The 26,902-nt window shown below is 49.8% G+C and overlaps 1 protein-coding gene across 2 annotated transcripts in view; it reads right to left on the bottom strand.

Annotated features, from left to right (window-relative positions):
- Positions 1–26,486, bottom strand: part of LOC134354332 (uncharacterized) — a 32,503-nt gene extending 6,017 nt beyond the window's left edge. Inside the window, exons 1-10 of one of the 2 annotated variants that reach the window (XM_063063264.1) lie at positions 26,294–26,486; positions 21,895–21,997; positions 21,214–21,253; positions 19,071–19,135; positions 18,538–18,571; positions 18,273–18,328; positions 17,827–17,862; positions 12,486–12,528; positions 11,829–11,911; positions 10,910–10,954 (exon numbers count right to left, since the gene is read on the bottom strand). In XM_063063264.1, the coding sequence (XP_062919334.1) occupies positions 10,910–10,954; positions 11,829–11,911; positions 12,486–12,528; positions 17,827–17,862; positions 18,273–18,328; positions 18,538–18,571; positions 19,071–19,135; positions 21,214–21,253; positions 21,895–21,997 (505 nt within the window). In that variant the 5' untranslated portion in view covers positions 26,294–26,486. The remainder of the gene's footprint in view (positions 1–10,909; positions 10,955–11,828; positions 11,912–12,485; positions 12,529–17,826; positions 17,863–18,272; positions 18,329–18,537; positions 18,572–19,070; positions 19,136–21,213; positions 21,254–21,894; positions 21,998–26,293) is intronic. The other variant, XM_063063265.1, reaches the window with a different exon arrangement.
- Positions 26,487–26,902: the final 416 nt, after the last annotated feature.

The raw sequence follows: 26,902 nt of genomic DNA, 5'->3' as shown, positions 1-26,902 counted from the left end.
TTGGTCATTTGTTCAGATGGGAGAATCAACTGATTCCACAGCATCTATGAAGGGTGTTGTGTACGTGGCCGGGTTACACAACAAAGCTATAAATAAAAACACTGGAGACGGGAGATAAGTTAACAGGGTTCTTTACTGACTGAAACGGAACTGAACATACACGTACCAATCAATCCACGCCTAAAAGCGCATGCGCAATACGCGCATGCAACAACGTGTTACTACAACATAAAGTAGTCCCATATTATAAAGTAGGCTAATATAGTACAGAGGGGAATTACGAGTCGACGCTTTGGGCAAAGACCCTTCATCAGGACTGGAAAGGAAGGGGGAAGAAGACAGAAAATGTTTTATTGTCCAATCCCCTCCATAGATGCTATCTGACTGTTGCATTCTGTTTTGGTCACCCCATTACAGGAAGGGTGTGGGGGTTTTGGAGAGAGTGCAGAGGAGGTTCTCCAGGGTGCTGCCTACTTTAGAGGGCATGTGCTACAAAGGGAGGTTAGATAAACTTGCATTGTTTTCTCGGGAGCAGTGGAAGCTGAGGGGAAATCTGTTAGAGGTTTATAAGATTATGCGAGGCACAGACAGAGTAGACAGACATTTCCCAGGGTTGATGTGTCATACCAGAGGGTATGCCTGAACTTTTTGGAGGTTTAGAAAGTCAAGAGAGGCATGGATAAGGTAACCAGAGTCCTTCCGCAAGTAACGTTTTTGTTTAAATCACCACACGCACAAAATACTGGAGAAACTCAGCAGGCGAGCCAGCCAGCATCCATGGAGGAGAATGAACAGTTGACGTTTTTAGCTGAGACGCTTTAAGTCAGCCTTGATGCAGGGTCTTGACTTGAAACGTCGACTGTTTATTTCCCTCCATTGTTGCTGCCTGACCTGCTGAGTTCCTCCAGCATTTTCTGTGTGTTGCTCTGAATTTCACCGTTACAGAGTAAAAATCTCTCCGTATTCTATTGCTAGTTCCTTCTGAAAATGGTGACGGCTTCTTAAAACAGCAGTGCCACCACCCGGCATTGTGATGGATTGTACTAATTTAGCCTCTCAAGCTATTCAACAAGGTAATGACTAATTGTTTAACTTTGGCCTTTACAATAGACTTATCAATAATAATCAGCAATTCAGCCAGCGTCAGAAGAAAGTTTGGAGTTTCCAACTTCTCTGTAGAGACTCATACACAGAAACAAGCCTTTCGGCCCAACTGGTCCATGCTGACCATCCAAGCTCATCCCATTCACCTATATTTCCTCTAAATCTTTCCTATCCACATACTTGTCCAACCGTCATTTTAAAGTTGTGAATGTGTCTCAGCCACTTCCACTGGCACCTTGTTCCATATCCGGACCATCCTTGGGGTAAAGCAGTTGCCCCTCAGGTTCCTATTAAATCACTCACCTCTTTCCTTAAACCCGTGCCCTCTGGTTCTTGACTCAACAACCCTGTGGAAAAGACTGTGCACATTCACTCTCTGTCCCTTGTGACTTTAAACACCTCAAAGTACGTTATACAACCTTGAGATTTATCTCCATAACAGGCAGTTACAAAACAAAGAAACCAAAAAATAACATTAAAAAAGACCGTCAAACACCCAATGGGCGGAGGGAAAAAAATGCGAACAATCAACACAAGCAAATAGCATTCAGAACTGAAGTCCACACAGACAGACTGCTGTCCATTGACTCTTTTTTAAAAATTTTTTTAAAATTATTTTCAAAATTTTCAAAAAACAATAAAATTCACAAGAACATACAAGCTCAGACATGTGTAAAAATAGAATAAGCAAAAAAAAAGAAAAAAAGGGACATAACATTAGAGGGATACCTGTTGTACAGAGCGCTCAAAAGTGCTAAACATTAAGTCTCGAATGAGGGCCGTGAGAGATTAACTGGGGGGGGAATTGTTCATCTGCCCCCCGGCCTCGTCTAGGTAGGCAAGAAATGGATCTCAGATAGCTGAAAATTTTATAGTTGAATTGGTTCTCAAGAACCTGAGTGTCTCCATCTGTATGACTGAGATCATGTCAGCCATCCATCTCTGGAAGGAAGGGGGAGAGGGTGATTTCCATTCCCTCAAGATAAGTCTTTTGGCAACAGTCATCCCCAGCATCAGAGACTGTTGTACGGCTGTAGGGAAGCATAGGTGGATTGCGAACAGCCAAAGATGGCGAGACCAGCTTCCAAGGGGAAGGATCTTTTATAGGCCTTTGAGTACCAGTGGAATATTTTGGACCAAAATCCAGTCAGTGAAGGGCAAAACCAAAAGGCGTGTGACAATGTGGCCTCCGTCCCTTGACCTCTGTCACACATTGGCGAGACAAAAGCGTAAATCCTGTGCAACTTGAGTTTAGAATAGTGAAGATGAGGAAATCTGCAGATGCTGGAAATTCAAGCAACACACAAAAAATGTTGGTGGAATGCAGCAGGCCAGGCAGCATCTCTAGGAAGAGGTACAGTCGATGTTTCAGGCTGAGACCCTTCGTCAGGACTAACTGAAAGAAGAGTTAGTAAGAGATTTGAAAGTTGGAGGGGCAGGGGGAGACACAAAATGATAGGAGAAGACAGGAGGGGGAGGGATGGAGCCAAGAGCTGGACAGGTGATTGGCAAAAGGGATACAAGGCAGGAGAAGGGAGAGGATCAGGGGACGGGAGGCCTAGGGAGAAAGAAAGGGGGAGGGGAGCACCAGAGGAAGATGGAGAGCAGGTAGGGAGTCATTGTGAGAGGGAAAGAGAGAGAGACAAAAAGGAAATAATAATTAATAAGAAAGAAAGAAAGGATGGGGTACAAAGGGGAGGAGGGGCATTAATGGAAGTTAGAGAAGGCAATATTCATGCCATCAGGTTGGAGGCTACCCTGATGGAATATAAGGTGTTGTTCCTCCAACCTGAGTGTAGCTTCATCTTGGCAAGGAGGAGTTGACAAGAGTCAGACTCCATATATAGCCACAACAGGGGCCCCAGGGGTTAAGTTATCTGGAGCCCCTGTGCCAGAACATTAGAGCCCTAACATTGACAGCCCAGTAATAGTGTCTGAATACAGGTAATTCCAGCCCTCCTTCAGACTTGGGCTTTTGCAAATGAATTTTCAAAATCCTGTGGTTCTTTTAATTCCAGATGTAAGACAAAATTGTGGAGTCCAACTCTTTAAAGAAGGCTGATGTAAGAAAAATGGGGAGATTTTGACAAAGATAGAGAAACCTAGGAAGGGAAACTATTTTAATTGAATTTATACAACCAATCATGGACAGAAGTAGGGTTTTCCAACTTTATATGTTCTGTTTAAGTTTTGAGATAAATTCCGCAAAGTTTAATTTAAATATTCGTTTAGGATCTTTGGGTATTACCAAGCCAAGATAAATAAAGTGATCCTTAACTACTTTAAACGGGACACTTTCCAAAAAAACCCGGCGTGTAGTCGTTGGAGAGAGGCACAAAGTCACTTTTTGTCCAATTGATGGAGTATCCCGATAGTCTGCCAAAAGAAGTGATTAAATCCATGGACTCTTAGTTGAGCACGGAGTGCAGCAGCTAACTGAACCAGCCCTCGCCTCGGGCCCCAACACCCTGATCCTGACGGAGGAGTGACCTCCATAAAGTCATCACTCAATCTCCCACACTCCAAGGGGTAAAGCCCCAACCTGCCCAACCTCTCCCCATAACTCAGTCCCTCAAGTCCCAACAACATCCTCGTAAATCTCCTCTGCACTCCTTTCAACTTCATGGCACCTTTCCCATCACAGGACGACCAAAACTGGCACAATACTCCAAGTGCAGCCTCACCAGTGTCTTGTACAACTGCAACAAATCATTTGCCTGTACGTGAACCTCAAGGTCACTCTGTTCGACAACACTCCCCAGGGCCTGTTGTTTACTGTGAAAGTTCTATTTTGTTTGACTTTCTCAAATACCACACTTGGTACATTGAAAGACCCAGATAAAATGGACTCAGAGAGAATTTCTTCCAATAGTGTGAGAGTAGGACCAGAGGGCACAGCCTCAGAATACAAAGAAGTTGCTTTAGAACAGAGATGAAGAGGAATTTCTTTAGCAAGAGAGTGGCAAACCTGTGGAATTTATTGCCACAAATGGCTGTGGAGGCCATGTCATTGGGTATATTTAAAGCAGAGGTTGATAGGTACTTGATTAGCCAAAGATTATGGGGAGAATGAGGATGAGAGGGATAGTAAGTCAGCTACAATGGAATAGTGGAGCAGACTAAATGGACCAAATGACCTAATTTTGCTCTTATTTCTTTAATCCAATCGTCTTAAATATCTAATTGAATTCCATTTGCCAATTTCTTGGCTCACTTACCTATCTAATCAAGACCCCACTGTGATTTTTGATAACTTTCTTCGCTGTTGAAGGCACAACCTATTTGAATGTTATTTGCAAACTTATTAACCACCCCTTGTACACTCTCATCCAAATTGTGGATATAAATGGCAGTAATGGTCCCAGCACTTCCTCCTTAGGGAAACCACGAGACATCAGCCTCCTTCTTAAGAAACATCATTCTACTGACACACTCTGAACATAGGGCAGTTCAGGCCCTTCAGCCCATAATGTTGTGCCAGCCCTTTAACTAACTCCACAATCAATCTAAGCCTTCCCTCTCACATAGATCTCCATTTTTCTTTCATCCATATCTCTAAGAGTCTCTTAAATGTCCCTAATATATCTGCCTCTACCACCATTTCTGGCAGTGCATTCCATGTTCCCACCATTCTCTGAGTGAAGTACTCTGACATCCCCCTATACTTTCCTCCAATCATCTTAGAATTACGCTCCCTTGTACTAGCCATTTCAGCCTTGGAAAATGTCTCCAGCTATCCACTCGACCGATGCCTCTTATTGATACATCTCTATTAAGTCACCTCTCATCCTACTTCACTCCAAAGAGAAAAGCCCAAACTCTCTCAATCTTTCCTCAGAAGACATGTTCTTTAATCCAGACGGCATCCTCGTAAATCTCCTCTGCACCCTCTCTAAAGCTTCCACATCCTGTCTATAATGAGATGACTAGAACTGAACACAATACTCCAAGTGTGCTCTAACCAGAGTTTTATAGAGCTGCAACATTACCTTGTGGCTCTTGAACTCAATCCCCTGACTAACAAAGGCTAACACACCTCTGTTTCCTGCCATCAATCCAATTTTGTATCCTAATAGTCAGCTCTCCATGGATATAGTGTGACCTAACTTTACAAACCAGCCTACCAAGTGGAACCTTATCAGATGTCCATGTAGACCACATCTACTAATGCACCCTTACTGAATATCCTGGTCACTTCATCAAAAACTCATTTAAGTTCTTAAGACAATCTGTCATGCACAAAGCCTTGCTGGTGGCCCAGATGTACATAGAATAGAACTTTATTCTCGTTGCTCAAGACAAGATTGCAGTGGTACTTCAGTCCGAGCAAAAACAGATATTTACAATGCATGCAGTATGGCTTAATTTTTAAAAATCAATAACACTCCATAACACTCAAAGGCCATTGGCAAATTCGGGTGTAGCATTATTCAGCTGCACAACAGCCCTCAGGAAGAAACTGTTTTTCAGTCTTACTGTCTTGCCTAAGATGTTTCTGTATCTCCTACCAGATGACAGGAGATCAAACAGATAGTGTCCGGGATGGGATGGGTCTTTAATGATGTTACAAGTGCCTTGCAGGCATCAAGAGTTGTAGATTATATCCAGGTCTGGTCGTTGAGTCCCAATACATCTTATCCCTCTCTGGAGACTGACCTACCCCAGATGCTGAGCTCATAGGTATACTCTTCTATAGTTCTTATATTCTTCTTTTGTAGCTCTTCTTAAATAAAGGTATAACACTCACTACCCTTCAGTCCACCAGCACCTCACCTACGGCTAACAATGATGCAAATATCTTAGCCACGATTCCTGCTATTTCTTCTCTAACCTCCCACAGTGTTCTTGGATATTTCTGGTCAGGCCCTAGAGATTTGCCAACCTCCACACATTTCAGCATGTCCAGCTCCTCTACAGTAATGTGGATTCTCCCAAGACATCCTCATTAACTTTCCCTAGCTCCCAGGTCTCCATGGTAAAAACAGGAAGAATATTCATTGAGGACCTGTTCCATCTCCTGCAGCTCCACACAAAGATGTCCACTTTAGTCTTTCAGGGCCCCTCCAGCTCCTCTGTTTCCAGTAACATGGTTTCTCTTTGGATTCTCCTTCATCTTCTCTGCTGGACCTATGTATGCAGAAGCATCTTTGCACATGAAATAATCTTCTGACTTTCCTCCCGAAAGATCTGCCTCTGGTTTGTAAACAGTGGCCCCAATTCAGGACCAACAGACAGCAGAGGAGCCTTTCCTCTTCAAGCTCCTCTTGGGAGGTGAGGCACTCACCCTCCCCAGCCGTTTTCATCAAAATCGCCAGGCTCTTCAGCCCAATCTCTCCATCAGTCTGTATCCTCATCCAAGCTGTTCCCATTGCCTGTATCTGACCCATATTCCTCTAAACCTTCCTTACTCATGTCCCTATACAAGTCCTTTTTAAATGTTCTTAATGTACGTGCCTCAACCATTTGCTCTGGCAGCTCTTCCACTTACAGACTACCTTCAGGGTGAAAAAGTTGCCCCTCAGGTTCCTATCAAATCCCTCCTGTCTCCTTAAACTGTGCCCCCTCTTGGAAATGGAATTGGTTTATTCTTGTCACATGTACCGAGGTACAGTGAGAAACTCGTCTCACATGTTGTTCATACAGATCAATTGAGGTAGAACAAATGAGGTATAAAGTGTGACAGTCATAGAGGAAGTGCAGTGCAGGCAGACAAAAAGGTGTGAGGGCCATAACAAGGTGGACTGTGAGGTCAAGGGTCCAGTTTATCAGTCTGATAACAGCGGGGTAGAATCTGTCCTTGAGCCTGTTGGGACGTGCTTTCAGGTTTTCGCATCTTCCCCCCAATGGAGAGGGGAGAAGAGAGAATGTCTGGGGTGGGTGAGGTCTTTGATTATTCTGGCTGCTTTACTGAGGCAGTGGGAAGTGCAGACAGAGTCCATGGAGAGGAGGCTGGTTTCTCTGACATTCCCAGCTGTCTAGTTCTCAAATAGAGATCTTGATTCCCCAACCCTGTGTGCATTCACCCTATCTGTGTCCCTCACAGATTGATACACCTCCATGAGATCACCCCTCAGTCTCTCACATTCTAAGGGATAAAGTCACAACATGCACAGCCTCTCTCTCTATAACCAACTCAGGCCCGTGGGTCCCGGTGACATCCTCATGAATCTTACACTGATAGTGCTGAAGAGCAGGCAGCTGGTTTACAGACCAAGGCGATGTGTAGTGAGGAGAGGCTGATGAGAGGGCAAAACTGGAGTCAACAGGATAAACTGCAACGTGAAATCTGGGCAAAATCAAAAAGGGTAAAACAGGACTGAAGGTGTTGTATTTGAATGTGTGCAGTATACGGAAAAGGGTAGATGAACTTGTAGCACAGTTACAGATTGACATGTATGGTGCTGTAAGCATCACTGAATCATAGCTGAAAGAAGATTACAGTTGGGATACACATTACAATATATCAAAAGGTCAGGCAGGAAGGCAGAGGGCAGCATTGCTCTGCTGGTAAAAAATGAAATCAAAATATTAGAGAGAGGTGACATAGGGTTGGAATGTGTTAAATCATTGCAGATAGAGCTAAGGATCTGCAAGGGTAAAAAGACCCTGATGGGACTTGTATATGGACCCCCAAACAGTAGTAAGGATGTTGTATAAAATAACAACGGGAGATAGAAAATGCATGCCAAAAGGGCAATGTTACAATATTCATGGGAGATTTCAATATTCAATTAGATTGGGAAAATGAGGTTGGTGCTGGATCCCAGTAAGGGGAATTTATTGAATACCTACAAGATAAGTTTTAGAGCAGCTCGTGGTTGAGCCCACTAGGGGATCACTTACTCTGGATTGAGTGTTATGATAAAGAACTGGAATTGATTGGAGAACTTAAGGTAAAAGAACCTTTAGGGGTAAGTGATCATAACATGATCGACTTCACCCTGAAATTTGAGAAGAAGCGAAAGTCAGATGTATCAGTATTACAGTGGAGCTATGGGAAATACAGAGGCGTGAGAGAGGAGCTGGCCAGAATTGATTGGAAAAGAACACTAGCAAGGATGCCTGCAGAGTGGCAATGGCTGCAATTTCTGGAAGCAATTCAGAAGGCACAGAGTTTTGGGGCACTTGGAGACACATGATAAAGTAGACTGCAGGGTTTCCTCAAGGGAAAATCTTGCCTGACAAATCTGTTGGAATTCTTTAAGGAAATAACAAGCAGGTTAAAGAAAGGGGAATCAGTTGATGTTGTGTACTTGGATTTTCAGAAGGCCTTTGACAAGGTGCCACATATGAGGCTGCTTAACACGTTAAGAGCAATGGTATTACAGAAAAGATACTAGCATGGATAAATTAGTGGCTGATTGGCAGGAGGCAAAGAGTGGGAATAGAGGGAGCCTTTTCTGGTTGGCTGCTGGTGACTAGTGGTGTTCCACAGGGGTCTGTGTTGGGACCATTTCTTTTAACATTGTATATCACTGATTTGGATGACAAAATTGATGGCTTTGTTGCAAAGTTTGCGGACCATACGAAAATAGGTGGAAGTAGAAAGGCTACAGAAGGATTTAGACAGATTAGAAGAACAGATAAAGCAATGGCAGATGGAATACAGTGTCAGGAAGAGTATGGTCATGCACTTTGGAGAGAAAATTCAAAAATCTGAGGTGCTAAGGGAGTTGGGAGTCTTCGTGCAGGATTCCCTAAACATTAATTTGTAGGTTGAGTCTGTGGTGAGGAAGGCACATGCAATGTTAGTACAGTATTCATTTCAAGAGGGCTGGAATATAAAAGCAAGGATGTAATGTTGAGGCTTTATAAAACACTGGTGAGGCCTGACCTAGAGTACTGTGAGCAGCTTTGGGCCCCTTCTCTTAGAAAGAATGTGCTGAAACCGGAGAGAGTTCAAAGGAAGTTCACAAAAATGATTCCAGGATTGAATGACTTGTCATCTGAAGAGCGTCTGATGGCTCTGGGCCTGTATTCACTGGAAATCAGAAGATTGAGGAGTGGCCTCATTGAAACCTATCGAATGGTGAGAGGCTTTGATGGAACAGATATAGAGATGATGTGGGAGTGTCTAAGACAGAGAACTCAGCCTCAGAATAAAGGGGCATCCTTTTAGAATGGAGATGAAGAGGAATTTCTTTTGTCAGAGAGTGGTGAATCTGTGGAATTCGTTGCCACAGGCAGCTGTGGAGGCCAGATCTTTACGTATATTTAAGGCAGAGGCTGATAGATTCTTGACTGACTAGGGCATGAAGGGATACAAGGAGAAGGCAGGAGACTGGGGCTGAGAGGGAAAATAAATCAGCCATGATAACATGGTGGAGCAGGCTCGATGGGCCAAATGGCCTAATTCTGCTCCTATAGCTTATGGTCTCATAAATCTCTTCTGCACTCTTTCCAGCTTAACGGCAGGTCTCCTACAGCAGGGCGACCAAAACTGAACACAATACTCCAAGTGTGGCCTCTCCAACATCCCAACTCCTGTACTAAGTGCACTGACTGACAAAGACCAGCATGCCAGACACCTTTTTCACTTCCCCGTCTACACGTGAGCCCACCCTCAGGGAATCACGTCGCTGTACTCCAGATCTCTCTGTTCTACAACATCCCCCCGGGCCCTGCTGGTGGAAGTCCTATAGTCAGTTCTCTTCCCAAAACTTTGCACTAACCCGAATTAAACTCCATTTGCTATTACTCAGCCGTTAAAAATTCCCCTATAAATCCCCGTAACCATCTTCATTGTCTGCAATGTACAAAGGGATCTTGGAATCCAAGTCCACGACTCCCTGAATGTGGCCACACAGCTCAACTGGTAAAGGAGGTGTAGAGAATAGTTTAATAGTTGAGGAACTGAGTTCAGAAGTCGGGAGGTTACACTGCAGCTTTATAAAACTCTGGTCAGGCCACATCTGGAGTATTGCATTCAGTTCTGGTCACCGCATAGAGGAAGTGGGTGGGAGCTTTGGAGAGGATACAGAAGTGGTTCACCAGGATGTTGTCTGGATTAGAGGGTATGAACTTTGAAGACTTGCTGGACCAACTTGGGTTGTTTTCGCTGGAGCAGTGGAGGCTGAGGGGAGATCTGGTAGAGGTTTCTAAGATTATAAGAAGCACAGATGAAGTAGACAGACTGTATCTTTTACCCAGGGTTGAGGGCATGCAGTTAAGGTGAGAAACAGAAAGTTTAAAAATGTGGTGGGTGCCTAGAATGCTCTCGCGGGGGTGGTGGAGGCAGGTACAACAGGGGTGTTTAAGAGACTCTTAGATAGCCCACTTGGGTGTGCAGAAAATGGATGGATGAGGGGATTGTGTAGGCAGAAGGGACGTTTTCTTAGTCTTTTAATGAATTTAATTAGTGTTTGACACTACATAAAGGGCTTTTCCTGTGCTGTTCTGTTCTATGTTTGACAGCAGATGTTCCATGTTCTAGGACCTTGTCGAAATTTCCATGTATGACATCTACCACACATTGATCCTCACCTAAAGATGCTTGTCAGGACATGGGTCACTTTCCTGTTCCATCGAGCACTAGGAGCCAGGAGAGAGGGGAAGGTGAGGCTGAGGTTTCAGGAACTGGTGGGGTACAGGGAAAAGCAGGCTTGGAGGTACTTCTGCAGATCCAGACCTACCACCCAAACCCCTGTAAAACCTCCCAGGAGGAAGACAGATTTCTCCTTTCCTTATGTTCAAGAGGGAGAGAAATCCAATGGCTCCCACACACTCTTGCCTTCCTCATCTTATTCCCCATTCCATAGGCCTTGAACAAAACCTGGGACTAAATGTTTCCAGCTCTTCCCTTTACCTTGGCCGTCGTCCTTGAGGTTTTCATAGTCCTCGCCAATGGTGCCTGTCGGAAAGACAGCAACCAGTGAGAGGAAGACCCATCGGCCCGTCTGTGCAGTGCTAGCCCCATCAATTCAGAAACTCCCGAACCCCTGACCATCTCCTTCCTGTCTAGACCATTTGGAAACAACCGACCCTCCCCAACAGGACCAGCAACTCCCACTGACCTCCTTGCCTTCTCATCTCTCCCATCTTCCTCTCACCCTCATCACTTCTCAATCACTCCCAACGTTCCCTCCCTCCCACTCCTTCATCCTCCCTCAATCACCATTCCCATCACACCCTCCATGGCCTTCTCATTCGTCGACTTACATCCTCAAATTCTCTCTTCCCTCAGTCCATTCAGCTATTCCATCTCTCTCCCACAAACTCCCTTCCCCTCCTCCTCTTCATACATCACTCTCTCCCTCCTACTTTCCCTTCCACTCCATCCATCACTATTCCTTCTCTGTTCATCACTCTCACCCACCCCCTCCATTCCTCACTCTCACCCTCCACTCTGTCCCTCCCACATTCTCCCCTCCCTCCTTCCTTCAACCTCTTCCTCCACCTCTGTCCCTCACTCCCACTCCCACTCCATCCTTCACCCTCCCTATTGCCTTCCGTCCCTCATTCTTCCCCTTCCCTCCATCCTTCGCTTTCCCCCTCTGTCCCCTCCAACCCTTATTCACTCTCTCTTTCCCCCTTCCCTTCTCTCCAACCCTCAACCTCTCCTTTCCTCCTCTTCCAGTAACAATGTGTTGCCTCCTCTGTCCCATCTCCCACCTTCTCAGAGGAGGGAGAGGAAGAAGAGGGGAGGTGAGGAGGAAAGGAGGGAGCACTGAGGGAGAAGTGAAACAAAGAGGGAAGGAGAACTCTAACACTATTTGGCAACTCACCACTGCTAGTCCGATTATCTCGGGACCTTCGGGAGCTTTGAGGAGACATCTTCGACGAAGGAACACTATCAGGAATAACTTCTCTGTTCAACAGGGAGAGAGGGTCAGCCACAGGGTGAAACTCCCTCCACACCGTCCCATCACACACTCCCTGGGTCAGACACAGAGTGAAGCTCCCTCCACACCGTCCCATCACACACTCCCTGGGTCAGACACAGAGTGAAGCTCCCTCCACACCGTCCCATCACACACTCCCAGGGTCAGACACAGAGTGAAGCTCCCTCCACACCGTCCCATCACACACTCCCTGGGTCAGACACAGAGTGAAGCTCCCTCCACACCGTCCCATCACACACTCCCGGGGTCAGACACAGAGTGAATCTCCCTCCACACCGTCCCTTCACACACTCCCAGAGTCAGACACAGGGTGAAGCTCCCTCCACACCATCCCATCACACACTCCCGGGGTCAGACACAGAGTGAAGCTCCCTCCATACCATCCCGTCCCACACTCCCGGGGTCAGACACAGAGTGAAGCTCCCTCCATACCATCCCGTCCCACACTCCCGGGGTCAGACACAGAGTGAAGCTCCCTCCACACCGTCCCATCACACACTCCCAGAGTCAGACACAGGGTGAAGCTCGCTCTGAACTTACATATAATTGGTGTCATTCTTGGGCTCCTCCTCATCACTGCTACCTGTGGTACAAGAGAGACAAGGTTGGACTGTGAGGGAGCGGAGAGAGTGAGAGGGCGAGTGTTACAGTGAGGGTGTGAGGGAGGGATGGCGAGGGAGAGTGATGGAAGAGGGAAAGTGAGAGAGAGGGAGAGAAAGTGGTCAAGGGCAGAGGGTGGGGGAGGAGGAGAAAGGATGAGGGAAAGAGTGGTGTATTGTGAGAGTTGGGGACTGAGGGGGAGAGTGGTGTCGTGTGAGAGTCGGGGATGGAGAGAATGAGAATCGGGTATGGAGAGAGTGAGAGTTGGGGAGGGGGAGAGTGAGAATCGGGGAGGTGGATAGTAGAGAAGAGGAGGGCGAGTGTAGGGGAGCACAAGAGAGTGGCAGAGCGGGAGAGTGGGACAGAGGGAAAGAGTGGGGGAGGGGGAGAGGTAGTCACCCCTAAGTCGCAGGCGGCTGATACCTGAGTATCAGGAGAGGAAAGGGGAGTGAGCCAGTGCACACCCATACTGTGACTGTGGGGGGGGGGGTCCCACCAGAAAGAAGCTACAGCAACTGGGTCACTCACACCGAGGATCAAAAGGGACGGAGGCAGAAGCGGAGTGTCGTAGCAATAGGGGTTTCGATTCCACAGTTTCAGGAGGAGACAGGAGATCTGTGGACGCGATAGACACACCCGGGTGGTATGTTGCCTCCTGGGTGTCAGGATCAGAGACATCTCGGATCTTGTTCTCAGCATTCTAAAGGCAGCCAGAAGCCTTGGTGCATATTGGCATCAATGACATAGGTAGGAAGAGGGAGGAGGTCCTGAAGAGCGTTGTTGGGGAGTTAGGTAGAAAGCTGCAAAGCAGGACCTCCAGGGTAGTAATCTCTGGATTGCTGTCTGTGCCACTTGCCAATGAGGGTAAGAATGGGATGATTTGGCTAATGAATATGTGGCTGAAGAATTAGTGCGGTGGGGGCAGGATTTCAGATTTATGGATCAATGGTATTTCTTCCGGGAAAAAATATGACCTATACACAAGTTACACCTGAACCTAAAGGGGACCAATATCCTTGCGAAGATTGAGGATGGGGCAGTTGGTATACGACTAGATGCAGTGTGTAGTGAGCCTGTGAGGAAGGGCAGGAAGATGATAGGGCAAAATTGCAGTCAGTGGGATGAGTTGGAGGATAATAGGCTGACGAAATCAAAAAGGGTGACGAAGACAGGACTGGAAGTGTTATATCTGAACACTGGCAGTATATAGATTAAGGGAGATGATCTTGCAGTGCAGTTAGAGATTGGCAGCTATGATGTTGTGGGCATCACTGAGTCACAGTTGAAAGAAGATTATAGCTGGGAGCTTAACATCCTAGGATGCACAATGTATCAGAAGGACAGGCAGGGAGGCAGAGGGGGTGGCGTAGCTCTGTTGGGAAGAAATGAAATCAAATCCACAGAAAGAGGAGATATAGATTGGAAGATATAGAATCATTATGTGTTGGGTTAAGAAACTGAAGGAGTAAAAAGATCTTGTTGGAAGTTATATTTAGGATCAGGATTACAAATTACAGCTGGAGATAGAAAAGGCATGTAAAAAGTGCAATGTTGCGATGGTCATGGGGGTTGTCAATAGGCAGGTAGATTGGGAAAATTAGGCTGGTGCTGGATCCCAAGAGAGGGAATTTGTAGGATGCTTACAAGATGGCTTTTTAGAGCATCTTGTGGTTGAGCACACAGCTATTCTGGATTGGCTGTTGTGTAATGAACCAGATTCAATTAGGAAGCTTAAGGTAAAGGAAATGTTATCATAATATGATCAAATTCACCCTGCAATTTCAGAGGAAGAAGGTAAAGTCAGATGTGTCAGCATTACACTGGCAATTACAGAGACATAAAAGAGGAGCTGACCAAAGTTGATTGGAAGGGGATACTAGCAGGGATGACGACAGTGCAGAATGCTGGGATTTCATGGGAGCAAATTGGAAGGCACAGGATAGATCCCAAAGAAGAATTAGTATTTCTAAAGACAGGATGACACAGCCGTGGCTGAGAAGCCAACATAAAATCAAAAGGGAGGGCATAAAATAGAGCAAACATTGGTGGGAAGTTAGATGATTGACAAGTTTTTAAAAGACAACTAAAATAAATATAAGGAGTGAAAAGATGAAATATGAAGGCAAGTTAGCCAATAATATCAAAAAGGATACCACAAGTTTTTTCAGATACATAAAGACTAAAAGAGAGGCAAATATAGATATTGGACCACTGGAAATGATGCTGGAAAGGTGATAATAGGGCACAAGGAAATGGTGGACAAACTGAATAAGTATTTTGCATCACTTTTCACTGTGGAACATACTGGTAGTGTGCCAGAAGTTCCAAATATCAGGGGTGAGAAGTGTGTAGAATTGCTATTATCAACGAGAAGGTGTTTGGAAAGCTATAAAGTCTGAAGGTAGATAGGTCACCTGGACCAGATGGACTATTATTTCAGGATTCTGAAAGAGATGGGTGATGAGATTGTGGGGACATTAGTAATGATCTTTCAAGAATCAATAGATTATGGCAGGGGTCCCCAACCTTTTTTGCGCTGCGGACCGGTTTAATATTGACAATGTTCTTGCGGACCGGCCGACCCGGGTGGGGGGGGGGGGGCGGCGGTAGGGTTGCCAACAGACAAGAGTAGCAGTCAAAAAATACGTTGTGTTTACCCCTGAGAGACTACAATGACCATGAAGCCTTGCGCAGGCATCAGTGCGCATGCGTAACCTGCGCATGAGTGTACCTGCCGATATTATTCTCTGTAAATCTTTTTTGGCGATTCTGTTCGGGGGGGGGTGTTAATCACGACCGGAATATTGGTAATAAGGGGCTAATACACTCAATTTCGTTTCTAAAAGGGTTTATCTAACGAATTTAATATTAAACACACAGCGCATATTGTCCTCGCATGAATATAGTGATAAGTCAATTATCAGGGGAGGGCAGGGGAGCTTGGAGTAAGTGTTGAACGAACTTCCAGTAGAAGTGGTAGAGGCAGGTTCGATATTATCATTTAAAGAAAAATTCGACAGGTATATGGACAGGAAAGGAATGGAGGGTTATGGGCTGAGTGCAGGTCTGTGGGACTAGGTGAGAGTAGCATTCGGCACGGACTAGAAGGGCAGAGATCGCCTGTTTCCATGCTGTAATTGTTATACGGTTATATAAGTCACTTATCAGTCAATAGCACCATAACATTTTAAGTAATGTTTGGATATTAAACACACGGCATATATTTTCCCCGTATGAACATATAAAATCATTGCAACACACCAATATCGCTGAATCAGTGGGAACCCTGGGCTTGTTTTCCTGCAACAAGACGGTCCTATTGAGGAGCGATGGGAGACAGTGATACTCAAAGGGGGTTCCTTATGTCCAGTCTATTCCGCAATGTAGTTTTCATTGCATTTATTGCAGAGATATGTTGGAAATGGAAGCAACGTTTTCAGTGCTTTCATGGCTATCTCAGGATATTTAGCCTTGACTGTGATCCGGAATGCCGGCAGAGATGTTATGTCAAACATACTTTTCATCCCGCCATCATTTGCAAGCTCAAGGAATTGATCTCCTTCCCGCGCCGACACAGATGACGCATGCGTAATGACCTCGCGTGCGTTCAAGCTCAACAGTGGGCGTGACAGGGAATGAGGAAAGGTGCAGCTGACTCATATTGCCAAACCATATCGTTTACTCGCGGCCCGGTAGCGCATGCTCTGCGGCCCGGTGGTTGGGGACCGCTGGATTCTGGCATGGTTCTGGAGGGCTGGATAATTGCAAATGTCACTCTACTCTTCAGGAAGGGAGAGAGACAGAAGAAAGGAAACCATAGGCCAGTTAGACTGACCGCAGTGCTTGGGAAGACGTTGTTAAGCATGAGGTTTTGGGGGACTTGGAGGCACGTGATAAAACAGGCTGAAGTCAGCATGGTTTCCTTAAGGGAAAATCTTGCCTGACAAATCTGTTGGAATTCTTTGAAGAAATTACAAGTAGGATAGTCAAAAGAGAATCAGTGGATGTTGTGTACATGCATCTTCAGAAGGCCTCTGACAAGGTGCTGCACGTGAGGCTGCTATCCATCGAATTACAGAAAAGACACTACCGTGGATAGAGGATTGGGTGGTTGGCAGTGGGAATAAAGGGGGCCTTTTCTGGTTGACTGATGGTGACTACTGGTGTTCTGGAGTCTGGCTGGGGCCGCTTCTTCTTACCTTACATGTCAATGACTTGGATGATGGAATTGATGGTTTTGTTGCCAAAGTTGTGGACAATGCAAAGATAGGTGGAGGGGCTGATAGAGCTGAGGCAGCAGGAAGGCTGCAGAAGGACTTAGACAGATTGAGAGAATCAGCAAAGAAGCGGCAGATGGAATACTGTGTCGGGAAGTGTATGGTTATGCACTTTGGTAGAAGAAATGAAAGGGTTGACCATTTTCTAAATGGAGAGAAAATTAAAACTTTGAGGTGCAAACTTGGGAGTCCTTGTGCAGGATTCCTACGGGTTAATTTGCAGGTTGAGTCGGTGGTGAGCAAGGCAAATGCAATGGTGGCATTCATTTCAAGAGGACTAGAATATGAAAGTAAGGATGTAATGTTTTGGCTTTATAAAGCATGGATGAGGCCTCACTTGGAGTACTGTGAGCAGTTTTGGGCCCCAAGTCTAGTAAAGGATGTGCTGACATTGGGGAGGACTCAACAGAGATTCGCAAAAACGATTCCAGGATTGAATGGCTTATCATATCAGGAGCATTTGATGGCTCTGGGCCTGTACTCGCAGGGATTTAGAAGAATGAGGAGGGGATCTCATTGAAATATATACAATGCTGATAGGCCAGACAGAGTGAATGGGGGGGGGCAGTCCAGGACCAGAGGGCACAGCCTCAGAATAGAGGGAGGGGTGTCTATTCGAGAATGGTGATGAGGAGGAATTTCTTTAGCCAGAGGTGGTAAATCTGTGGAATTCATTGCCGCAGATGACTGTGGAGGCTAGGTCATTGGAGGTATTTAAAGCAGAGGTTGATAGATTCATGTTTGGTCAGAGCATGAAGGGATGTGGAGGAGAAGGCAGAAGGATAGGGTTGAGACGTAAAATGGATCAGCCATGATGGAATAGCAGAGCAGACTCGGGCCAAATGGCCTAATTCTGCTCCCGTCTCTTAAGGTCTTAAGGTGAGAGTGGGGGCGGGAGGTGGAGTGCGTTGAGAGGAGAAGGGGATGACAAAGGAAGAGGAAACCTCATGAACCCTCCCCTAACTCCCTCGACCCAACCATACACTTCACTTTTCCTCATTTACCTTTAAGTACTGTGTTTTCATAATTGGGGTCCAACTCTGGAAGGAAAAACAGAATTAATACATGACTGAGGCAGGGGGAGGTGGGGCGAGATGGGGAGGGTGGAGATGGGGGGCAGACTGGGGGTGGGGGGAGAAACTGGGGGGGATGGGGGAGGGGAGACAGGTAGACACCAGTGGCAGAGACAGGGAGGGAAAGACACTGGGGGGGAGATGGGAGTGGGGGGGATGGGGGTGAGAGATGGTGGGGAGACCGGTGGGGGTTAACAGGGAAGAGACGGGGGGGTGAGACAGGGGATTCAAGGGGTTGGCAGAAATAGGGGAGACACCAGGGGTAGAGGTGGGGTCGGAGAGAGCAAAAAGGACTGTGTCCTTTTTCCCAACCACCTTCTCCCTCCATCGGCTCACTCACCTTGCCCAACACCCTCCCTCCTCCTCAACCACCCTACCTGAGTCTGATTCCTTCATATCAAGGAGTGAGCTTCTCCGACTGTTTGGCTGTGGGCTGTGGAGAGCAGGAGAGAGACAGAAAGTCAGTAAAACTTACTGATACATCAGCCACTCGACAACATCAAGGCAGGAAGCGGATAGAGGAGGGCGAGGGGGAGATGTGAGATCAGGCTGTGGAGAACAGGAGAGTGAGGGTCAGTAACACTTATTGTCAAGACAGACAGCTACAGGGCAACCAAGTTTTTCTGCAAACTTCCAACTTACGTCATTAACAAATTTGGGATCACCGAAGTCTGATCTGAAAAAAGAAGATATTGCTCCTTAACTTCAAATCATATTTATATTGGGTCATACATACACAGAGGGAACCTCGCTCTGTCTGACCCTGGGAGTGTGTGGCGAGACGGTGTGGAGGGAGCTTCATCCTGTATCGGACCACCAGTAGTGTGCAATGGGTTGGTGTGGAGGGAGCTTCACCCTGTGTCTGATCCTGAGAGTGTGTGACAGGATGGTGTAGAGGGAAATTCTCTCTGTGTCTGACCCTGGGAATGTGTGATGGGATGGTGTGGAGGGAGATTCACTCTGTGTCTGACCCTGTGAGTGTGTGATGGGACAGTGTGGAGGGAGATTCACTCTGTGTCTGACCCCAGGAGCGCATGATGCAACGGTGTTGAGGGAGGCTCACTTTGTGTCTGACATCGGGAGCATGTGATGGGACATGGTGACGGGAGATGCACTTTGTAGCGCATCTCAAGAGTGTGTGACAGAACGATTCAGAGGATCTGAAGTTTACTTACATTGGGGTTGACGGATGACAGTGAAGCTGGAGTTGTTGGGGGCCTGTCCACCGGGTCTGAACGTACAGTGGGATAAAAAAAAATCAATTTATAACCATCTGTTGGTGGACAAACTGTCACGCCGGCCTCTATCTCCGAGTTATGGACGCTCCTCCAGGACCTTCCATCTCCGCATGCCCACCCATTCCCCCCCGCTGTCTCGGTCCCTCCCTCATCCTTCATTCCATCTTCCTATCTCCCTCCACTCTCCCTTCCTATGTGTTTCTGCCTCACTCCCACCAGCACTATATCCTTCCCACCATCTCTGTCCCTCCTCCCCACTCGCCTTGTTCTACCAACCAGACTGGTTGACTGGCAGGAGGCAAAGAGTGGGAATAAAGGGAGCCTTTTCTGGTTGGCTGCCTGTGACTACTGGTGTTCCACAGGGGTCTGTGTTGGGACCTCTTCTTTTTGTGTTATATCTCAATGACCTGGATTACAGAATTGATGGCTTTTTGGCAAAGTTTGTGGATGACATGAAGATAGGTGGCTGTACAGGTAGAATCAAGGAAGCAGGGAGTCTGCAGAAGGACTTGGGCAGATTAGAAAATTGGGCAAAGAAGTGGCAGAAGGAATACAGTGGAGGGAAGTGTGATGTCATGCACTTTGGTAGACTGTTCTCTAAATGGGGAGAAAATTCAAAAGGTCAGCAGTGCAAAGTGACATGAGAGTCCTCATGCAGGACTCCCAAAAGGATGAGACGGCGGTGAGAAAGGCAAATGCAACATTAGTATTCATTTTGAGAGAACTAGAATATAAAAACAAGGATGTGAGGTTTTATAAGGCATTAGTCAGACCACACTTGGAGTATTGTGAGCAATTTTGGGCCCCCTATCGTGCCGGCATTGGAGAGTTTCCAGAGGAGGTTGAAGAAAACGATCGCGGTAATGAAAGGGTTAATGTGTGAGCAGCATTGACCCTGTACTCACTGGAGTTTAGAAAAATGAGGGGGATCTCACTGAAAGCTATTGAATATTGAAAGGTCTGGCAGAGCGGATGTGGAGAAGATGTTTCCTATAGTAGGGTAGTCTAGGACCAGAGGGCACAACTTCAGAATGGAGGAACGTCCATTAAGAACAGAGATGTGGAGGGATTGTCTCCAGCCAGAGGGTGGTGAATTTGTGGAGTTCATTGCCACAGATGGCATCGGAGGCCAAGTTTAAAGCGGAGGCTGATAGGTTCTTGATTAGTCAGAGTGTCAAAGGTTATGGGGAGAAGGCAGAAGAACGGGGATTGAGAGGGAAAATAAATCAGCCGTGATGGAATGGTGGAGCTGATTTGACAGGCTGCATGGCTTAATTCTGCTCCTATCTCTTACTCTCTCTCTCCTCTCTCCCTCCATCCCTCTCCCTCAGTCCACTTCTGATCCTCCTCCCTCCCTCACCCCTCCCTCACCCCTCCTCTCCAACCCCTTGTCCCTTTTGCTTAACCCTCCCTCTCTCCCTCTCCCTAAGTGACTCCCATACTCCCTCCCTCCATCCCCCCTCCTATTCCCTAGGTCACACACCGACTTTCCATCCCTCCTACCTCTTCCTTCTCACTTCCTCTACCTCCTCCATTGATCCTCATTCCCATTCACACTTCCCTTACCCTTCTCACCCTCTCTCCCACCGATTCACTCCACTCCCTTGACTCCTCTCTCTCTGCATCCTCAACCCTCTCTTCCCTCATCCCTCCAACACTCTCCTGTGCCTCTCTAACATTATCTACATCACACCCTCCACCACTCATCCCTACCCCTCCCCTCCAACTCTCACTCTCGCCTCCATCCCACCCTCCAACTCTCCCTACAACCCTCCCTCTATCCCTCTCTTGCTCCAACTCTCCCTCATATCTTCATTCCCTACCTCCCTCCCTCCAACTCTCCCTCATTTCCTCCTCACCTCTCCTTCCTTTGACCTTACATTATCTCCCTCCCTCCTCCCCCCACCCTCCAAACCTCCTTGAAGCCCCTCACTCTAACTCCTCCCTACCTCCTTTGCAGGCCACTCCTCACCCACCTCTCCCTCCCTCCCTGTTTCTCTTCCTTTGCTTCCCTCCAATACTCCCTCTCTCTTTGCTCTCCTTTCCCCCCCAAGTCCCTCCCTCTCCCTACAACACTTACTTGGTCTCGATGTAATCATCAAAGGCAGCGGGGATCCGTGCTGTGGGAGGGGAGAGAGAGCAGCCATGGTTAGAGATAAACAGTGGAGCCTGGCGGGAAGAGAGAGGGGCAGCAAGATTGGGGGAGGTGATGATGGGGGCTAGACAGAGAGACCGAGGGATAGGAGAGAGGGAGGAGGGCTGGGGGAGAGGGAGAGGGGGAGGGGGCGGGGGAGAGGGAGAGAGGGGGAGAGGGGGAGAGGGGGAGAGGGGGAGAGGAGAGGGGGAGAGGGGGAGAGGGAGAGAGGGGGAGAGGGAGAGAGGGGGAGGGGGAGAGAGGGGGAGGGGGAGGGGGAGGAGAGAGGGGGGAGGGGGAGGAGAGAGGGGGAGAGAGGGGGAGAGGGAGAGAGGGGGAGGGGGAGAGAGGGGGAGGGGGAGGGGGAGAGGGAGAGAGGGGGAGGGGGAGGGGGAGGAGAGAGGGGGGGAGGGGGAGGAGAGAGGGGGGGAGGGGGAGGAGAGAGGGGGAGAGAGGGGGAGAGAGGGAAAGGAGGAGAAGGTGGGAGAGGGATGAGGGGGAGAGAGGGAGAGAGGGAGAGAGGGAGGAGGGGAGAGATGGAGGAGGAGGGGAAATGACAAAAGAGAGAGGGAGGAAGGATCCCACCCCTTCCCAAAGTGCAGAACAACTAAGGTTTCTGGTACTTACTGGGTGCCCCTTCCCGACATCGGATGCAGAGAAAAGCGATAATCCAGAAAGGGACACAGAAAGATAAAGCCCAGAAAAAGGAGACAGTGTCAACCACCTCCATCTGTATAGGAACAAAATGACATCAGTAGATATCCACATCCTATCGCACAATACTGCAACCAGAGTGAATCTCCCTCCACACTGTCCCATCACACACTCCCGGGGTCAAACACAGAGTGAATCTCCCTCCACACCGTCCCATCACACACTCCCGGGGTCAGACACAGAGTGAATCTCCCTCCACACTGTCCCATCACACACTCCCGGAGTCAGACACAGAGTGAATCTCCCTCCACACCGTCCCATCACACACTCCCGGGGTCAGACACAGAGTGAAACTCCCTCCACACCGTCCCATCACACACTCCCGGGGTCAGGCACAGAGTGAATCTCCCTCCACACTGTCCCATCACACACTCCCGGGGTCAGACACAGAGTGGCTGGACAGGCAGAGGGAGAGTTAGAGATAGAAGAGAGACAGGAGGTGGTGAGGGGGCAGGGGGGGGGGTGGATGGACAGAGAGAGGGTGACTGGGCAGGGAGAAGGAGAGTTAGAGAGAGAAGAGAGAGACAGAGACAGAGAGGGTGGAGGGATGCAGGGAGATGTGGGGGAGAGATAGAGGGACAGGGAGAGAAGGTGAGATAAGCTGGGGAAGAGCGAGAACGTGAGAGAAAGCCCTGACCAGAGCGAGGGTGGCCGGGAGAGAGTGACACTGGGAGAGAGAGAGAGAGGCATGGGGTTGGACAGAAGCAGGGGAGAATGAGAGGGGCTGGGAGAGAGAGAGAGAGGGGCAGGGAGGGAGAGAGAGAGAGGGGCAGGGAGGGAGGGAGAGAGAGGGGCAGGGAGGGAGGGAGAGAGAGGGGCAGGGAGGGAGGGAGAGAGAGGGGCAGGGAGGGAGAATGAGAGGGGCTGGGAGAGAGAGAGGGGCAGGGAGGGAGAGAGAGAGGGAGGGGCAGGGAGGGAGAGAGAGAGCGACAGGGAGGGAGAGAGAGAGGGAGGGGCAGGGAGGGAGAGAGAGAGGGGAGGGAGGGAGAGAAGGAGGGAGGGGCAGGGAGGGAGAGAGAGAGGGGCAGGGAGGGAGGGAGGGAGAGAGGGGCAGGGAGGGAGAGAGAGAGGGAGAGGGAGAGGGGCAGGGAGGGAGGGAGAGAGAGAGGGGCAGGGAGGGAGAGAGAGAGGGAGGGGCAGGGAGGGAGAGAGAGAGGGGGAGGGAGAGAGGGAGAGAGGGGCAGGGAGGGAGAGAGGGGCAGGGAGGGAGAGAGGGAGGGAGGGGCAGGGAGGGAGAAAGAGAGGGGCAGGGAGGGAGGGAGAGAGGGGCAGGGAGGGAGAGAGAGAGGGAGAGAGAGAGGGGCAGGGAGGGAGGGAGAGAGGGGCAGGGAGGGAGGGAGAGAGAGAGGGGCAGGGAGGGAGAGAGAGAGGGAGGGGCAGGGAGGGAGAGAGAGGGGCAGGGAGGGAGAGAGAGGGGCAGGGAGGGAGAGAGGGGCAGGGAGGGAGAGAGAGAGGGAGGTGCAGGGAGGGAGAGAGAGAGGTGCAGGGAGGGAGGGAGGGAGGGAGAGAGAGTGGGGCAGGGAGGGAGGGAGAGAGAGAGGGGCAGGGAGGGAGGGAGGGAGAGAGAGAGGTCCAGGGAGGGAGAGAGAGAGGGGCAGGGAGGGAGGGAGGGAGAGAGAGGGGCAGGGAGGGAGGGAGAGAGAGAGGGGCAGGGAGGGAGGGAGAGAGGTGCAGGGAGGGAGAGAGAGGGGGGCAGGGAGGGTGGGAGAGAGAGAGAGGGGGGCAGGGAGGGAGGGAGAGAGAGAGGGGGGGGCAGGGAGGGAGAGAGAGAGAGAGGGCAGGGAGGGAGGGAGAGAGAGAGGGGCAGGGAGGGAGAGAGAAGGGGGGACAGGGAGGGATAGAGTGTGAGTCAGGGAGAGAGGGACTGAGGTAGGCATATTGTGAGAAAGAGGAAGGGAAAGAGGGAAACACAGGATGAGTGAGCCAAGGAGAGAGAGAGTTTGATACCGAGAGTGTGGCAGAGAGAAACAGAGGCAGTGAGGGAGAGAAAGAGACAGGGGAAAGTAGAGTGAGAGAGAGAGGCAGGGAGGGAGAGAGAGGCAGTGAGGGGGTAAGGGAGGGGGGAGGGGGAGAAAGTAATGTAGAGAGGAGAGGGGAGGGTTAGGCAGTGAGAAATGGAGAAGCAGAGAGGGAAATAGGCGGAGGCAGTGAGGGAGAGACAGAGACCACCAGACAGAGAGGGAGGGAGACAGGGTGAGACAGAGAGAGACACAGGGAGACAAGGAAAGGAAGACAGAGAGCAGGTCAGACAGGGACAGAGGCAGTGAGGAGATAGACAGAAGTAGAGAGAGAAAGACAGGGAGAAAGAGAGTGACAGAGAGACAGACAGAAAGAGAAAGACAGAGGGAGATAGAGTGGGGAAGGAGGCAGGGAGGGGCAGGGGGAGGGAGAAATAGAGCAAAGGTGAGGCAGAGATAGAGCAGGGCAGTGGGACAGATGGACGGCCAGACCAAGACACGGGGAGAGGGAGACAGACGGAGACAGGGACAGGTCCTGCCAAAGGGTCTCAGCCCGAACCGTTGACTGTACTCTTCTCCACAGATACTGCCTGGGCTGCTGAGTTCCTCCAGCATTCTGTGTGTGTGGCTCAGATTTCCAGCATCTGCAGATTGTCTCTTGTTTGTGACAGGGATAGAAATATATAGATAAAAGTGAAAGAGAGATAGGTAGATAGAGGGGTTGAGGTGGTGAGTGGAGAGGGGAAGAAAGACGTAGAGAGAGTGGCAGAGATGAGGTAAAGGAGAGTGGGAAGGGGAGAGGGTGGAGAGAGGAGGAGAGGAAAAGGAAGGGAAGGGGAGTAGAGGTGGGATGGGGATCAGGGAGGGGCAGAGTGGTGGAGGAAGGGAGGGTTGAGGGAGAGAAGGGGAAAGGAGGGGGAGAAGGTGAAAGGGAGAGGGGAAGGAAAAGGGAAGAGAAGGGGATCCGAGGGAGAAAGAGTGGGGGAGAGAGGAGAGGGAGGGGAGGGGAGGGGAGAGAGGAGAGGGAGGGGAGGGGAGAGAGTGGGGGAGAGAGGACAGGGAGTTGGGGAGGGAGGGGGGAGAGAGGGGAGGAGAGAGGGGAGGAGAGGAGGGAGTGGGGGAGAGGGGGGAGTGGAGGAGAAAGTGGGGGAGAGGGGGAGAGAGGGGAGAGTGGGGGAGAGTGGGAGAGGGGGAGAGAGGGGAGAGAGTGGGAGAGAGTGGGGAGAGTTGGGGAGAGTGGGGGAGAGAGGGGAGAGAGTGGAGAGAGTGGAGAGAGTTGGGGAGAGAGGGGAGAGAGTTGGGGAGGGAGGGGAGGGAGGGGAGGGAGTGGGGGAGAGTGGGGGAGAGTAGGGGGAGAGTTGGGGAGGGAGGAGAGGGTGGGGAGGGAGGGGAGGGAGTGGGGGAGAGAGGGGGGAGAGTGGGGGAGAGAGGGGAGAGAGTGGGGGAGAGAGGGGAGAGAGTGGGGAGAGTTGGGGAGAGAGGGGAGGGAGGGGAGGGAGGGGAGAGAGGGGAGAGAGGGGAGGGAGTGGAGAGAGGGGAGAGAGGGGAGAGAGTTGGGGAGGGAGGGGAGGGAGGGGAGAGGGTGGAGAGAGGGGAGAGAGTTGGGGAGGGAGGGGAGGGAGTGGGGGAGAGTGGGGAGGTGAGGGGATCGGAAGGGGAGAGAGTGGGGGGGAGAGTGGAGGAGAGTGGGGGAGAGTTGGGGAGGGAGTGGGGGAGAGGGGAGAGAGTGGGGGAGAGTGGGGGAGAGAGGGGAGAGTGGGGGAGAGAGGGGGAGAGTGGGAGAGAGAGGGGGAGAGATTGGGGGAGAGATTGGGGAGAGTTGGGGAGGGAGGGGAGGGAGTGGGGGAGAGAGGGGGAGGGAGTGGGGGAGAGAGGGGAGAGAGTGGGGGAGAAAGGGGACAGAGTTGGGGAGAGTGGGAGAGAGAGGGGGAGAGAGTGGTGTCGAGTTGAAGAGAGAATGGCGACTGGTTCCGCCAAACTGCCAGCTTCCCAATTGCATGCACCCACCACTGACCAGCCCCGTTACATTTAATCCTGCACACCAACCCCGCCACAACATCCACCGGTAATTGATAGTTCTACCCTCCCACACCTGCACCCTTCTCAGTCTCGGTGACCTTGCCTCTCCCCTGCACCCCTCTCCATTTCCGTGACCATTTCTCTCTTTCGTCCATATCCTCCAGTCTCTGTGATGCCCTTCTCTCTCCCTTGCTCTGCTCTCCACCTCCATGACCCATCCAGAATCCCTTCGTGAACACGCGGGACCCCAAGAGATGAGGGAGGGGTGGCTGCACAGAGCACCCGATTCTGCCTCCCCTCCCCCACGTTACCTTGAACAAAGAAAACAGCCATACCTCAGGGTCCCAGACAGAGATGCTCGGCCGTGCTCCTTCTCCCAGAAGACCTAGGAGGGTAGACGCAGCCGAATTGAGAACTCTGGTGGGAGGAAGGGAGATCGATCAGTCCGGTGAGGAGGGGGAGAACGTGGGGGCTGGAAGATGCTGGCGCTTAAAAATCTCTACACTCGAGATAAACTTCCTCCACACGTCTTGCCTCTGAAAGCCACTTCCGGCATCTGCAAGAGTAGGTCTCGCAAAAACCTCAGCCACGGTACAGCTGCTAACATCCGTCTCCCAGGGTGGTACACAGAATGAGGCCCCCTACACCTGATCCTCTAACACACACCATGAGTGAATCTCCCTCCAAACCAGCCCATCACTCACTCCATGGTCAGACACAGAGTGAATCTCCCTCCAAACCAGCCCATCACACACTCCCGGGGTCAGACACAGAGTGAATCTCCCTCCACACCGTCCCATCACACACTCCCAGGGTCAGACACAGAGTGAATCTCCCTCCACACCGTCCCATCACACACTCCCAGGGTCAGACACAGAGTGAATCTCCCTCCACACTGTCCCATCACACACTCCTGGGGTCAGCCAGAGGGTGAAACTCCCTCC

Source organism: Mobula hypostoma, chromosome 11, assembly GCF_963921235.1.
Source record: "Mobula hypostoma chromosome 11, sMobHyp1.1, whole genome shotgun sequence".
Classification (NCBI taxonomy): Eukaryota; Metazoa; Chordata; class Chondrichthyes; order Myliobatiformes; family Myliobatidae; genus Mobula; species Mobula hypostoma.
This window is presented reverse-complemented; position numbering and strand designations above follow the sequence as displayed.